Source organism: Drosophila obscura, unplaced genomic scaffold, assembly GCF_018151105.1.
Source record: "Drosophila obscura isolate BZ-5 IFL unplaced genomic scaffold, ASM1815110v1 contig_151, whole genome shotgun sequence".
In the NCBI taxonomy this organism is placed as follows: domain Eukaryota; kingdom Metazoa; phylum Arthropoda; class Insecta; order Diptera; family Drosophilidae; genus Drosophila; species Drosophila obscura.
This window is the reverse complement of record NW_024542737.1, coordinates 23370-40015: the sequence shown is the minus strand read 5'-3', so window position 1 is coordinate 40015 and position 16646 is coordinate 23370. Positions and strand designations below refer to the sequence as shown.

Genomic DNA, 16646 nt, shown 5'->3' with positions numbered 1-16646 from the left:
ATGTCGCCTGGCAGTCAGTCACGTGCGAACGTGACGAAAATGCCACGATTCAGTTTTGGCCAAGTTCTGCGTGCCAATGAGGAGCTGCAGCAGTACATTGTACATTGGGCGTACAATCCTGAACCTAGATACAAGTTTCTGAATACAATTTGAAGAATTCCAAGTTAGATTGAATTTCCATGTTCAATGTGGACACATTCTATTTGAAACTTGTAGACTGTAGGATCTATCACCCTCCATCTTTAAATGAGAGTCTTAATCTAATAATATGAAAACATTCCGAGCTACCATTAACACAGGATTCCCAGCAATCTGTTCAAACTATAACATGGATTTCATATGATTTTTTCCGCACTGCGAATTTTTGACATGTTTTTTTATCCTAAGCTGATGTTGGTTATTTGTTTGTTTTGTGTGTGCAGACAATTTTTGGAAACTCTTTGCTATTTATAGAGCTCGGGTGATGCAAAATATGAAACTTTGCCACAGCAATCGTAGTCATTGTGTCAGGGCTGCTGACCCCCGCAGCTCTAGATCTCTACGGCTGCAGTGGCAAATTGCTGTGGCAAGACAGTTGATAGCCACCTGTCAATTGGTCGGGCTGAACGATTGTGAGAGTCAACAGCAACAGAAGCAACAACAACAAGGGCAAGGGCCATGTGTCAAGCGAAAGATGTTGCATTGATTGACCCGATTGTTCTGCAATGCCACATTCCGGCTAACAGGCCAAATTGTTTTCCGATCCCCTTGGGACATGCACTTGCCAATGGAGATTGAGAGCCTTACAAATCGGTCGAGAACTTCGTTAAAGGAATGTGGAGAATCCTGGCAAAGCACTTACACAAAAGTCCTGGTGCTGAAATGCCATACTAATTAATTTTACATTATTATAAGGCAGTCCGGGCAAAACAATTTCCCATGCCACTAGATGAAAACTAAACATTTTGCTCTCCCTCTGTGGCCAGGGAATCCACATCAGTGCGAAATTCCAATGAGAACCAAAATGCATTGCCGTTATTCAATTTGCAGGTTGGAAAATTCAAGTTAATTGACATTTCCCAGCCCCCAGTTCGTGTTTGGCCAAATCAATTATCGTTAATTGTGAAATATTATTTTGTTGGTTCAACAAAAACACACATCAAAAACGCCAAACCAAAGCCAGAAACGTTGATTTGCACCATAGTTCTGTTGCTCTGTGGCTTCCCTGTGTTGGTGTGTGTGTGTGTGTGGTTTCTAAGAACCATAACCATAACGGAATGGCGTCGGTATGATTGTCGTTGCAGTGAGGTACATTACCCCATTTGCAATGGCAGGCAAACATTTAACATTCAGAAATTATTGAAATTTTGTAGGTGTTAATTAACTCCAAGAACATCGTTTATTATCTTTCCTCTCGTTAAAAATGTTCTCCTCATTTATCTACACCGTTTTCGATCAACATTTCGCATTTGTTGCTCTCATATTTTATATTTGCACTCAGCTACTGCACATTTGGGTGCACTTAAAGATTTAGCAGTGGTTAAACAGTATTTTTCTATTGGAAAATATGTATTTGGATGATACAAGAAGGAAAGCGTACGTGTATTTGCGATGACCGAATCCGTATCTCTGCGCATCCATCCCTTCCATACTTCCTGTTCAAACATCTGAGGCAAATCGGCTGGGACAAGCCCTCTAAACAGGATTTAGTTTGCTCACAATTTTCCTTTGGTTTTCGCTTAAAATATTTGCCAGAAATTAAGTTAAACGGCGAGCTTTAATTAGCCCTGCCTTTTCAAAGAAAATGGTTTGTATAAATATTGCGTAAACGCAGCTCTGTTTGTTAATCCAAATTAATTGACTTCATGCTGTTTCTGTTATTATTTTTCCTCTCCGCCGCGGGCGTCCACCAGCGACGAATATATTAACACATTTTAAAATGTCACTCTCTCTCTTCCGACTCCTTCACAGACCGCACAGCAGCAGCTACCGCAATGGATGGGACAGGAACCGAGGCAGAAGCCGCTTCCACAATGGCGCCGCAGAGCACAGCGGCGGCAGCCAGAAGTGGACATAGCATAAAGCCATCACAAAGGCATATAAATCAAAATTTAATTATGTCACCGGCCTCGGCCGCAGCCCTTACGGCCCCCCAGCCACCGTACTCGGGGTCAGACTATGAGGGGGAGGCAGATCCCGAGCCTGTGCCCGTGCCGGAGGCCTACGCCCAGGGACCGGGAGCCAGTGGGAGCAGTATAACAAGTTTCGATTCGACCAACTTGATCGATGACAAGCGCCAGAGCCAGGACCCACACGCGAATCCCGAGCAGCAGCAGCACCTACAGCCGCACCCACAGCAGCACTCACGCATACAGGCCAAAGACACGGCCGGTCCATATCCAATACCAATGGCCGGGCACAGATCGGAGCCGGTGGAGAACCATCTGGAGGCAGCGCACGGAATCGATGGTGTGGAAAGTGTGTTCGGTACGCCAATGTACTTCGGCACCGAGAACTCGACGGTGGTGACGACGCAGATTGGCGCCACCGCCCACGTGCCCTGCACCGTGCACCACATTGGGGAGGGCGTGGTGAGTAAACGCTACCTTTCCGCCTTCTGATGTTCTTGACGCTCGTATTGTTTTAATATTTTATCAAAAACGAATCCATCACTGCTGTGGCCTTGTTTGACTTTGTCTTTGCTGCTATGACAATGACGATGGCGCTGATGATGATGATACTTTTATTCCAGTTTATTTAGCGGCTCCTTTCGGCGCGGAAGCATTTGACTTTTCTTTGTTAATTGAAATGGAAACGCAATAAATGTGAATTGATGGGAGATGAATGAGTCACCAGATGAGCTGATGGGGACTCGCTGCATGTACTTGGCCGATTACTTTAGCTGAGATGTCGTGTTCCTCTCAGCTTCCGGCGAAACTAATTTGGCACTAAACACAGAGATTTCATTGGACAGTCGGGTCGGCTCGGGGCAACATGACTTGGTGGTTCATTAGGCAGGCGAAACACACACGCAGCAGCAGCATACAACAAATTACACCTTTTGGGAGGTCTCATCCTCCTCCTCCTGGGAATGTGTGTGTGTGTGTGGGAGTATGTCCAGGAGGAGTAGGATGAGGAGGCATTCATATGGCAAGGCCTCAAGTGGTATTAATTTTCCGCTTGTCTAGAGTTATTACTCATACGCCATGGTGTGCGTCACGTCTCGTGTATTTGTATAAGCCTACCCCTGACCCCTGACCCCTAATTCCGTCGCCGTCGCCGTCTCCATCTCCGTCTTAGGTGTTTGTGCCACTCCCATCAAGAGCTGGACACGATTATACTGTCCCCTCTTCCACATTCCTCACCCTTGTGCGTGCTCGGGTGTTTGAGTGTCTGAGTGTTTGGGGAATCTGCTGGATGTCTGGTTTAAATTGACGATTTCATAATTGGGCCTTCAAGTGTGCGGTGCGGAAGTTAATCAGCCCTTAAGCCCTTGTAGGCTGGCTCTACTGTACTGTGTGTGAGTGAGTATGTTGTTGGTTAGCCAGTTGGCACTTTGCACTTTGCTCGACTGCGTGCTCAAGTGTGGATGTTACAGCTTATGGCCGATACAATATGTGTATTTGTTTGCTCTATACGTAAGTTGGCAATTTGTATTCAGAAAATTATATTCCAGCTGGGCCTAGGGGTTAGCAAAATACGAAAATTATCATTGAACAGGGGCCTGCCCCATCAGTGCACTCTGTACGAGGGCTACACTGACTGCACTGGGGCAAATATGGCAAATGAAATCATTTTGTGCAGAGGTTATACATCTGTACTTACGAGTACATATGTATGTTTACTTTTACTTTGAGAGTGACATTCGCAGTGCTCTCTCAATCAGGCTCAGACTCCATTGATTCCAAAAGTATACAGCTATGTTTGTTACTCGGGATGCTCTGTGCATGCAATGCATTTTCATTTCATTACTCTCTCCATGCGAGACATTTAAATCTCATCCTTCTGCTCCAACTGGCTTAAACCGCCATGGTACACCCCATGTGCAGCCCATTTCAATGGTATTATGGGAATGCAGTGCAAGTGCAGGGCGGGTTCAGTGGACAGGAAATACACCTCCAGCATTGGCATGGGGTATAATTTCCATATTTCCATTTTTGCAACTCTACGAACCCCCTCTCTGCCACTGCAGTGCGGTAGAACTTGGAATCGAAATGCCCTCCCTGCCTTTGTCGATTCGAGTATCTGTCTGCAAAAGGGTTTGCTTTATGAATTGTTAGCGAAAATGAAAGCATGGGAGAATCTCAGGCCCCTTTTTTTTTTGCTCAAAGCATACACACTAAACATTTCCGTGAGCCTCTGATTTGGCGTCGCCCTCCTCCTGGCGTCGTAAATTTCTGTGTGGCGACAATAAAATGCAGGAAACATTAAATAAATGAATTGCTTCCTCGAGCGCGCCATTGTTTCGGCATTTTGCTGCAATGTTCATTACAGTTGCGCCATCATTTTACAGTGGTTGCCTTTTATTAGGGTAAAAGGTAGTAATATCTGGCACAGGGGTAAACTTCCTTTCGAGGGATAGTATCCTTGATGGTAATTTATGAATTATTATTTGTTCAATTGGAAGACAAATCTCCTTGAGAAAATATGGAAATTTACAGGCAAATTTAAAAGCCATAAATCAAAACTCAAAAACGCTACCTAAACACTGGCAACACACAAAACCACTAACACACTCACACTCAACGCACACACAAGAAATGGAACGAGAAACTGACAGATAGAGAGAGAAAGAGAGTCAGAAAGCGTTTCAAATTAAGAATTACGACACTCGTATGTGGCAGCGGGGCGGACATTAAAATATGTCATTAGGGTATTATCCCAGAGTATCAGCTTAAACGGCGTTTAAAATAAACTAAGCAAATACGTGTGTCCTTCGTTCTGTCCCTGACAGCCATCACCCTGAGGGAAGGACTGCCTCCACTTACTCCTGTTGCACTGGGCTCTTCTCATATAAATTGAACTAAATCAGCAGCACACTGCTGCCACACAGTGAGAGCAGAAATATACTATGGTACAGTGAGAGCTCTCTATGCAGGAGATGGCCATACCATTTGTCGTTGGTGTATTTTTTTTGATTAACTATTAGTTTGTTGCCATAGAAGCAGGTAATCTCTTCTTTGAATTATTTTATATAATAATTACATTTAAATATTATTTCTTGGAATTGCGGAATGATTTGTGTTATGCAGATGCTCTCCCTCAATCATCCCCTTGTCTGATAGCGCACTGTACCTCACATTTTCATCATATATGTATGTGCCTCATATGAGTATACACATTGCTCGGCTATACGTACGAATTGCAGTCATACAGTGCTTCTGGGCCACCCACTCTGCTCTTGTGACTGCTTCTCCCAGTTGCTATCCGCTTCCTGGGCTGACTCTGATTCCCATGAAGGCCCTGTTGCTCTGCTCCCTGTGCTCTTCGTGTGGCTCCGTGCATCCGTGTGTCTGTACGACTTGAGCACTTAATTACTTTTTAGATAAATTGTCGTTTTTAATGTCTGGACTCGCCTCTCGCTCGTTCTGGGACATTTTCATTGAGAAAAGTAGCAGTAATTAAATGTGCTCACAGCACGCCGACAAAGGAAAATGCCAAAAGCTTAAATGCTGAGAAACTTGCACAAATTTCCACCTCTCGCTCACTCTTACTCGCAGTCTACTAGCGAGTGTCTACACAGATAGAAGGTAATTTATTTATAATTTTCTAGAAAATGTTCTCCAATGCAGATTAGAAAATAGAATAGAAATTATATAAGGAAAAAGCGAGAGAGAGAGAGAGAGAGAGAGAGAGAGAGAGAGGGAGGCCAAGCTAAGCATTGCCAGACGTTTCCTATTTGGAAGTTTTTCTCCATTTTCCAGACAAAAAGAAACCGAAACTGGTGCTTTATGAAAATTAACGCTTTGGGGTAGCTCTTCTGGCTTCCCTGAGCAGCCAATGGCTCGGATCAGTCGTTTAGATAAAAAAGGTTAAGCAAATATTTAAACAGCAACAGCAGCTGGAGGTCGATACGATATGGCGACAGACACATGTATGTACATATATACTCGTACATATGTAGATATGCACATATAATTTGCAAAGTTAAAGATCAGATAAAGGGGGAAATGGGCCTGGCCTCCATTGGCTGTGTGAGCGGATTTAAGTTCCTGCTTGCACTCGAGTTCCAGTTGCCGTTCCCAGTCGCAAAGCAAGGACCTCAACAAACTCAGTCGTTGTCGTCCCCAAAACACTCATGCATCCGAAAAACAGTATTGTCGGTGTAGAGCTCTTTGTAGTCACAGTGCCTGCTTGAAGTGCGACTACAAGCAACATAAAAATTATAAAATATTTTACTGCCAGGCTGGGTAATGGCTGCAATGACCTTCGAGCTCTAAAATGTCCGTGTCTTTGTATCTTTATCTGTGTATAAGTATATACTGCTTGCTTAGCTGCTTCTTGCCAACCAGAATCAACAGGAAATAACATATGTATATGTACTACATACATACATGCATATTTGAATTCTTTGGTTCCTGTTAAAGAATTTGCGTTAATTTGGCTAAATCTGACGGTGTGATTTATGTTAGCTTTTTAAACTTATTTAACGCTTCAAAGTAACAGCTCAAAAATCAAATTTTAATACCGTAAATGTATTTGCTGACTGGACGACGACTTTCCTATGGCAAATATTTGTTCAATTTTAAAGTTGAACTTTATTGGATATTTTCCATGGTCGCCTCCGGTGCAGACAGAAATATATATTTACCAATTTGTCCGTTTCGAGTGACCAATTTAATTAGAAATATCATTCAGGGTGTGTGTGAGAGTTATCTGTGTGTACATGACAGCCACACGCAGTGACACAGATACAGACACAGACATTAGGCTAAGCTTGCTATAAGCCTAGAGAAGTGTGGCGGGGCAATACTTTTACGGTAGCCACTTAGGGGTGCTGTTACAAGAAGTTAATGTTGCACGAAAATTGCCATAAACCTTTTTGAAGGAATACAAATCATTATCACTTTGTTGCCGGCAGACTTAACCGTAATTAAAGCAGTTGAAGGAGGGACGCAAGCAGGACAATAGACAGGACAGGACAGAGCAGTTGGTTGAGCAGAGGAGGACAGGCAGGAGACGAAAACTGGACTTATTTGCCAGCTAATAAGACATTCCAGTCGACAGCTTGATGAAGGCTCCATAGTCAAAGGCAGCAGGACCGCCCACTCGGAGAGTCCTTTCGTGATGTAGCTCCAGCTGTTGTTGCTGCGGCTGTTGCTGCCTGCCTGTCACAATGTTTATTAAAACAAATGTCCCGAACAAAGGCGAATACCACTATTTGACCCAGATTTTTGTACTCCAGTGTCCGTGTCTTGAGTATGCAGAATGGCTTCATCATTTCTATAAACTTTTGTGAGTGAAAGACAATAGGGTTCGGGGTCTGACCCCAAACCTAAAACAATTAATGCTCAACCGCAGGAGGCCGCAGGGTTTGGGTGTGTGTGTGTGTGTGTGTTTGGTGGCATAAGTTCAATGCCGTGACAGTCCCAAAGAGCCTTAACCCATACACCCCGCCGCTGCCATGGTCATATAAATTCTTAATTATTTTAATTGCTATGCAATCATCAATTGTTTGGCAGCCAAAAAATGCTCGAATTGGGGCCCTGACTGCTGCCATTAAATGTGAAAATGACGCAGGCAAACAACCGCCTTTCACGCAGTTGACAGCCGCTGAATAGTGGGCTCTGGTAATTTTCATTTTCACTTATTTTCCATGCGATACGCATTGTTTGGCTGTTCATTTACTACCCTGTAGGCAGACCGACAGCATGTGAATAATAGGCTCATAGTTGGGTGAAAGGAAGGGAAAATATTGAATCCCTCTTACAGCATTTCAGTAGATAAAGCCACTTTAATGGAGAAAATACATTTAAATTTGAACAAAATTTAGCAGCAGGTAACGTTTTTTCTCACAGTGCATTGAAAAATATTCACACATTTGCCATGCATATGGAAATACCATAAGGAAATATTCTTTGATAAGTGCTAATCCTCAAATGATTAACTCAAGTTTCTACTCAGGATCGTTTATCTGTCAGACATCCAAAACTTCAGGCCAATTAGTCGCAAATTTATAACATTTTTCATTTATTTTTAACCATACCATATCCTTCGTATCCCACCACCAAATAGTGCTATTGGTATTTGTGCATTCGACTTTCAGTAATTGCACTTAAAATGCATTTCCGCTAGATTGAGCTCGCCTTTCGTCGGATTTGCCCTCAATTATGAATGAATGCTATGAATGAACGTTTTTTTGCAAGTGAACGGGATTGCGAATGGGTGTAAGTATTCCTCAATTCGATTGAAAAAATGATAGATTACCATCGAGATGATTGTGCGGAAGATTCCAGGGCAATTGTAGTGTCTTTCCAATTGTCACATGTCCATCAGACACGCCCCAGAATGAAGTCAATTTATGTGACAGGGAACCGTACAATACAGTTATCAGCTCAAATGCAAAAAGCCACCATTTATTCATACAGAAGTGGCCGGCAAATAGCGTGACACTAAATTGAGAGCATTTTTTTTTTGCTTTTTGGATAGCTACATACTTGCACTTCAATGGCAGCATAAAAGTTTGGCCAAAAAAAAAAACAAAACACACGCATACAATGGTTAATAAAAAAGGGAGAGATAGTGTATGGTATGTAGAGCAACGAATGGGAGATGCACTTGCATTTAACAAGTATACGAATGTGGAATGGAATAAAGATGCGAAAAATCATTTCTGAAAACGATGCTATAATCTGAAGGCTCCAATTTCCGTTCAATACTAATATATACAATATATGCTCGTATGTTTAAACTGATATATATGCATGTATGTATATATATTCTTCACCTTCATTGCCTTCATTGCAAACATCTCTTTCCGAGTCCACGCTCCCTTCGGAGAAAAGAGTGCAATATTTTTCTCTGTCTCTACCTCTCATTCTTTTCGTCCCCACACACACACACTCACAGAACTGATGCCTTTTGTGTGGGGGACGAAGTTGCTACCAAAATTGCGGCTACTGTTGCAGTTTCCAAATAGAATTTTATTAAAATCGCTTGTTAAAAAGTTGTGCACATTGAAAAAGTTGCTTTTACTTTTTTACAACAGTTCTACAGCTCCCCACCACAGCACCGCACCACAGCTCACCTCCTTCCCCTCCCCACCCTATGTCGTCCTGTGCACATTTTTGTTGGCCATTGGGATTGTGTCAGAACGGAAATTGGTTGGACAGCGGAACATAAAGCACACAGGAATGTGCGTCAATAACATGCTACAACATGCATCAGAACAAAAGCCAATCAAAAGTTGTACCTATGCCACGGACCGTAGCACGAGCGGTGCCGTAGAATGGAGTTGTGAAAAAATGTAAAGTAAATTCAAACTGTGGGGGGGTCCTAAATAGATTTAGCCAGCAGGCCATGCAATTACACCTCACACGACAGTCCCGGGTCCTGCCATCACACCACAGTAGACAGACATGCCTGTCTGTGGGGGCTGCTGTCAGGAATCGAGATTCTCCGATAAATGCATTGGTACGCCCTGGTGGCGAGCCATCGTCTTGCCGAATATGTGGCCTACCTGGGGGTTTCGGCTCTGGCTGTGGCACTGTGGCACTATGGCACAAAGGGGACAAGTAGTTAGCATAAATTTGCCATAAATTTGCTAACCAATGATTTGTGGTGTGTGTGTGCTGTTGCTTTCGGCCATAAATAACGCGTCACTTTTTATTTTACATAAAGCTCGAAAAGGTAAAATGTAAACAATTATCTGCGTGACGCAGTTGCAGCGCCACAGGACCAGTAGTCGCCGCAGCCGCCACAGCAGCCACAGGAGATGCATGTGTGTGTGTGGGCAGAGTGGCAGCTGAGATTTATGCGCCACACAAACACTCACACACTCGTATACGTATGCAGCCGCATAAAAAGTTCTGGCAAAAGGGAAGGAATTCGCAGGCTTTTGATTAATTGCCGCAACATTTTATTTCTGCTCTCCACATTTCAGGCTGGCGCTGATGGCTTCACTTGGCTCCCATCCACATATTCCCCTCGAATCTGCTTTTTTTTTTTTGACCCGCCTTCGTTTCTTCTGCTGGCTGGCTGCATGGTTGGTTTATTTGCCGACACGTACGAATTCCAGTCCCAGTCCGAGTGCCAGTCCTGTTTAAGTCCCAGTCTCCGTCCCACTCCATTTCACCGTCCTTTTTGCCATCATAAATATCATAAAATTCCTAAAAAAAAGCATAGATATAGATGTGTTTCTGCTTCTGGGTCGTCGTCGTCGTCGTCTGGCGACTAGAAGCTTTGGGGCCAAAAAGGAATTTATGCGCAATTTATGCCTCACACTCGCGATTTTTACTGTTACAGATTGTATTGAATAGATATATAGAAAAGTACAAGCATATATCTAAAGATTTCATAAGCATATGCGAGCAAAATCATGATAATAAATGACTGCCAGCTATTTTTGCCATTCAATTGCAAATTTCCCCCATCGCAGCCATTGCCCGCCCGTGTGAAATATGTTTCGAGACAAAAAACGGAGAGAATCTATACTTTACGCATACGTATATATTTTCTTAACTGGGAAGTATGATATTTAAGCAGTCAGCTGCTTGGGGAACTGGAACGGTACCCTCGACGGCTCCTCTCCATTTTCCGCTGCGCCACATTGCGTATACGTCGCATTAAACATTTAAGCACGACAAATGTAATTCGTTTTTATTGGAAAACGCTAACGCAGCTGATTTAACAATTTCCTCTTTCAGCTTCATATCAAGTTGCTCTGTTCGTTTCCTTCTTTTGTGGCAGCGTCTGCTTCAGCTTCATCTTTGAGTTTGGAGCTCACGTGTGTCAATATTTGGAAGAAAGTTGCTTTTTACTTCGTTACTTTTTGTGGGCCAATAAATAAAGGTTCTTATCAATTGAAAATTGATTGATACACGCGCTCAGGCCTCTCTCCTACGTGGCATCGTCTTGGGCATCAGCCAATAACCCCATATGGACAGCTAATAGATGTGTTTTTTTTTTTTTGGAGTTTTCATCATCAGCAGAAAAGTGGAAAAAACGTGGGGTAAAGTAGTAAAAAAAATAAAAAGTCGAAGAAATGATTAATGGTCATTTAAGATTGGCTAAAGTCACATTCACAGAGCAGGATGGAGCCAGACATGAGTGGGTAGAGGGTTTGTTGGGTTTCCTTTCGTGCAAACGCCCTCAACATTTATTTGTTTGTTTGTTTGTTTGTCTATTTACAGATAGGTAGCCAATTCGAACTTTGAACCTAGGATCAATCAATCTGTTATTATGTTGATTGTCGTCCTCTCTCTTTTTGTTGTCGTAGCTGTTGTAGCAATTCCTACACGTAATTGCTTTTTGATTTGCCCTTGCTGCTGGCTGCCCTTCCATCCATTTTGTATCTGCGCCATTGAAAATTGCATCATCATCAAGTTGTTGTCATCGTCATAGTCCCCGCCGCTTGATGGATTGGCAAATATTTTAGCAGGACACCCAAGAGTAGATCCCAGAGATCCAGGCATATGTTTAACATTCAAGAAAAAAAGCGTCCAACCCAAAGCGGAGTCCTTGAGAGTCTATTGTGTTTGGCTAATGGCATCACCCTATTTTCTAATCTCGTGCCATTCTCCTTCCTTCTATTTTTAGGTATCGTGGATACGCAAAAAGGATTATCATCTACTTACGGTTGGCTTAACAACGTACAGCAGCGATGAGCGCTTCAGTGCCACGCACTTGAAGCATTCCGAGGTGAGTTCCGAAGAGTAATTTGCATGGTTGATGGTAGGGCATGGAGACCGGAGACAGATGGAAACCTGATTGCATCGCCACGGATCGGAATAGGATTGTCGCCACCTGCATACCAAATCGGTCCAGTGCCCATGCCCGAATCCTTTCTGGTTTTCACATTTTGCAGCATTGTGAACTTTGGTTCTTGTCCTTGTCGGCCTCGAATCGGAGATACGTGACAAAAATTGTGGCAAGAATATTGCAAAAATATTCTTGCAATAGTTGGCCGTTCTCAACGTCCATACCAACGGCAGCAAATTGACTTCACTTCACTTCCATTGGCCAGACTTTTAATACTAACTTTTTCTGGTTTTGTCTGCTGTTTGTTCTCGCCTGCAGGATTGGACATTGCAAATCAAATTCGTGCAGCTACGTGATGCAGGCGTCTACGAGTGCCAGGTGTCCACTCATCCGCCCACATCGATATTCCTGCACCTGAGTGTCGTCGGTAAGTAGAGGCCTCTATTCGGCATTCGGCCACTAGTTTCGGGTTTACTTTGGGTTGTGTCCTCTACTATGGACTCAACAATTTCACGCTGTGCTGAATTTCTTTTGCTGTCGTTCTGCTGTCCAGAACGGAACAACAAATTCGGCTGGAAAATCTCAGCAATTTTAGTTTTTCCCACATTTTCGCATCGTTTTCGATGCGCTCAAGCTGAAATTAGAAATGCCCATATGCCAGCAACGGTGAAATAGGTTGGAGCGGGGATGGAGACGGTTGGGAGATTTTCGGGTCACTGTCGAAGGAGGGACGTTGGGAGGGGAAATCCGGGCCAAATGGCAACGACTCAGCAAGTTCTCAACTCGTCGCGCTGTCCTTGGCTAACTGACGCACATTATTCTGAATTTAACAAACAATTTACTCTGAATGTGCTGCGCCTAATGGCCATCTCTGCTTCTACTTCTGTTGGCCCGGGTCCTTTTCCCAAAAAACAAAGCCACTGACTCTGGCACACATGGAAACTGATGTGACAGCCCTCATTTGGCTGGAGCCAAATCTGGAGCTGGGAGGGGATGAAAGGCTGGAGCTGCAGCTGAAGCTGAAGCCCGCTCCCGGGGCTCGGAAAGATATTGATTGCAGTCGGAGAGACAAAGAATATGGCTCTGACTTGACTTGACCTTGGACTGTCAGAGTAAGACCAGCACTATATAAGAGTTGGCTTGGGTTTTGGAAAATACTTGGACTTGGATCAGGATGGGTTAAAAGATGTTTAGGCGTGGAAAAAAACCAGCCAAATGGGCAAAGCTATAGCTTATACTCCATTCCTTAACTATGAGTACATGAGTTGCCTTGCAACTCAATTTCATCGTCTGCTCTCTCGCCCTTCCATTCGGTTAGAAGCACGCGCCGAGATCTCTGGGCCCCCGATACGATATCTAACGCCGGGCTCCACGCTGCGGCTGCAGTGCCGCGTGGTGCAGAACACAGAGGCCTCCGAGTATATATTCTGGTATCACGATAACCGCATGATTAACTACGACATTGATCGGGGCATTAACGTGTCCACCGAGCCAGGTGAGTGGCATCCGGCATGCCCATTCTCTCCACACACATCCTGCAACGCTTATTCTTCCATTGCAGACTTTCAATCATCGGAGCTTACCATCCAGCGGACACGGCGCGAACATTCGGGCAACTTCACATGCGTGGCCAGCAACACGCAGCCGGCCAGTGTCCTGGTGCACATCTTCAAAGGTGAGTGACGGACCAAGCCCCATTCCAGGAACCCAGGAACCATTACCAAAACAGTAAATGCAATTAGTAGGTCGCTTTGTGGTAGCGTCACATGTATTTGCATTCCACTGTCTGCCTGAAGGAAATTTCAATTATCAGCGCAAATGAAATTAAAACTTTGTATAAACCAAAGAAATGGCATCTGTGCCTGTATCTGTGTGTGTTGCGATGTGGTAGCTGTTTCCTGCAGCTCATTTGCAGTCCATATATCACGCGACTGAAAACAGAGAAAACAATAAAAGTAATTTATGAAAATTACACGGCCGCAAGCATGTGGATTAAAAATGCCCGCACACGACACGACAACGGCAACGTCGACGGCGACGGAGACACAGCAGCCATTTGGCAGGCAAACTGCCATTAAAGCCAGGCCATAAACCTACACAGATACACACTCCCACACACAAGGATACGTAGGCACCATCGCAAACAAAGACCAACCACCCACATAGTTAGGACCCAGTCATAATTTATAAGTTTCTGGCGCGATGAAGCGACGTCGCTCATTAGCATTTTGTTAGTTAAGCCCGCGAGCGTGTGGGAGAGCACACAAACCCATACTCGTACACACATATGCAGTGCAGCGTATGTGGGTATAAGTATGCTCTGCTTCATGATTTTAATTAAATTTGTATACAAATTTCATTTTCCCATTCTCACTCTTCTGGTTCTGGTTCTGCTTTGCTTTCGTTGCTTTTCTTTCATTTCGTTTCTTTTCTGCTCTTCTTTTTCCGGACTCCATCCTGCCACAGGCGACAATCCGGCGGCCATGTATCACGGACATGTGGGCGGCTCCACGAAGACAATGCAATCTCAGCTGCATATGATTATGATAATCATTTCCACCGGCTATCGGATATTCCACACGAGTGTGTATATGAAGATCTCGTAAGAGGCATCGACATCCCCAAAGGAAGAGCAGCCCGGACAGGCAGATGCAAAGGCAAATGCAAATGCAAAGGCAATGGCAGCTGCCCAAAATAATGCATTTGCAACTAAGTGGAATCTTAGCCCTAATCTTACACTAGTTAATTCTTTCTCTCTCTCTCATACGATATCCATGGAGGCCAAGACCACATCCGAGCATACGTACTATTGTCCCAGAATCAAACCCTTAGCTATACAGAAACAAAATCAAGCTTAAGAACTCTATAACTCTCTATATACATACATACTCGTATATACATGATGCCAAGCCATCAATCAACCCCTTTCTATGTTCATGTGTGTGTGTGTGTATTTTCTGAATGTCAATGTGTTAGTGTAAGTTTAAGTGACAGACTCCACACTTATCAACAGAAGACAAGTCGCCCAAGAAGCGATCCCACGACGGAGGAGTGCTCCCATCCATAGCAGACAGACGAACAGAGATAGACAGAGATAGAGCGACAAAACTTGCAGCATGCAACATATATAAAAAATAAAACAGGAAAAACTTTGCAAAACTATCAACTCCATGCATATACATACATATTTGAGAGGGAAAGAGTGTTCATGAAAAAAATCCAGAGTTTTAGGCATTCGCTCTGGCAAACAGAAAAAGTTGTCAGATCATTTTTTCATACATATTTCATAAAAATGTATTATTATTTTTTTGAGTAAGCCCTTAAATTCTTCGCCTAAATGTCTGCAAAAATATCTTCGACTAGGGCGAACCTCTTAAGTCCAAGGCAAAACAATACTTTTTTTGAGTAGTGCAAAGGCACAATGAGCTTTTATCTAATATTCGTATATGTGTACTAATCTCTGAACCAGATACTCATAAACTGCTGATCAAGTGGTTGAAGTAGAGTATCTAGCAGACCATAGATGGAGTCACTTCCAGATCCAATGAGAAGAACTGACCGAACTGTAGTGAGGACCCCCACACAGTGTGCATTATCCTTCCGTTTGACGTAAGGCCCCTTTTTGGGTTAAGAACTCTGTTTCAGCCACTGCAGTCACAGGCAGCCTCAAGTTCCATCATTTGGTAGTAGATGATTTATTGGGGGAAATGTACAGAGAACCAGAGAACCACTCAACTGATTAGAACGGATTTTACTTGCGGAATTTGATTTAACTCGGAGAAGGAAGGCTAAGCGAGAAGAGTACAGAGTTAAGCTGTAAATAAATTATTTGGTAAAAGTTATGCAAAATTAGAAAACTGTTACCATTAAGTGTGTGTGTGCATGCAACATTAAAAAAAAGATAGGGAAACGAATGAGAGTAGATGGGCGACGGAATATGTTGGACAAAAGTTGTTAATCAAAAGAGAAATAACCAAAAATGAGAACGAGAAAACATGAATCGCGTAATCAAAATAAACTACAAGTAATTGTCTAAATTAACGCAGATATTCACTAAAGTAACTTTTAATTAGTGGACAAAACTTTTAACAGTCTTAGAGATGTGCAATACGAGTACGATGACGAGTACTATGAAGAGTACGACCTAACTAAAGAGCGAACGGAGTTCGATCAAAATCGAATCCAATGCGCGGTTGCTTCTGCAGCTGCAGCTGCGGAAACTCCATTGAATATGTGGATGTGTAAATAGTTGAGCAGCTGCAGAAATGAGAAATTCTAGCCACTAAGTCTGTGTAGTTAAATGTAACGTAAATTACCTAAAAAACAAAAAATAAATTAAAAAACACTAAAACCAAAAGAAACGAACAAATAAAACATAATACAATTATGCAAACTATACAAATTAAATAGCGTCTTACTGAATATGGCCCAGAGGCAGTGGCATTGGCAGCCACGGTCGAGCAGCAGCATTATTTGTGGGGCCACTGGAATCAGCTCTTTTCATCTTCTCCCTCCGTTGCTGGACTGTACATCGGAAGCTCTACTCTACATGCTACTTCAGTTAATAAAACTAAATTGTGTGACGAGAATGATGACGACCTTCAAGAGGATGACGATGACCACGACGAGAATGAGACCTGAGCTAGGACGATGAAGATGATGAAGATGGTGGCGTGCCCTTAGGCGACACTTGATGCTTGTCTTCCACGAGGTGGCCATAATAATGCCGTGGCGCCTCAGCTTACTGT

The 16646-nt window shown here is 43.4% G+C and overlaps 1 protein-coding gene across 2 annotated transcripts in view; it reads left to right on the top strand.

The window, feature by feature from the left end:
* The window catches only part of LOC111077542, a 32486-nt gene extending 16200 nt beyond the window's left edge, over positions 1-16286 (top strand). The window contains exons 2-7 of one of the 2 annotated variants that reach the window (XM_022371863.2): positions 1951-2570; positions 11737-11838; positions 12217-12325; positions 13220-13393; positions 13460-13573; positions 14365-16286. In XM_022371863.2, coding sequence (XP_022227555.2) covers positions 1951-2570; positions 11737-11838; positions 12217-12325; positions 13220-13393; positions 13460-13573; positions 14365-14504 — 1259 coding nt within the window. In that variant the 3' untranslated portion in view covers positions 14505-16286. Of the gene's footprint in view, positions 1-1950; positions 2571-11736; positions 11839-12216; positions 12326-13216; positions 13394-13459; positions 13574-14364 lie in introns of both variants that reach the window. The other variant, XM_022371862.2, reaches the window with a different exon arrangement.
* The last annotated feature ends 360 nt before the right edge of the window (positions 16287-16646 follow it).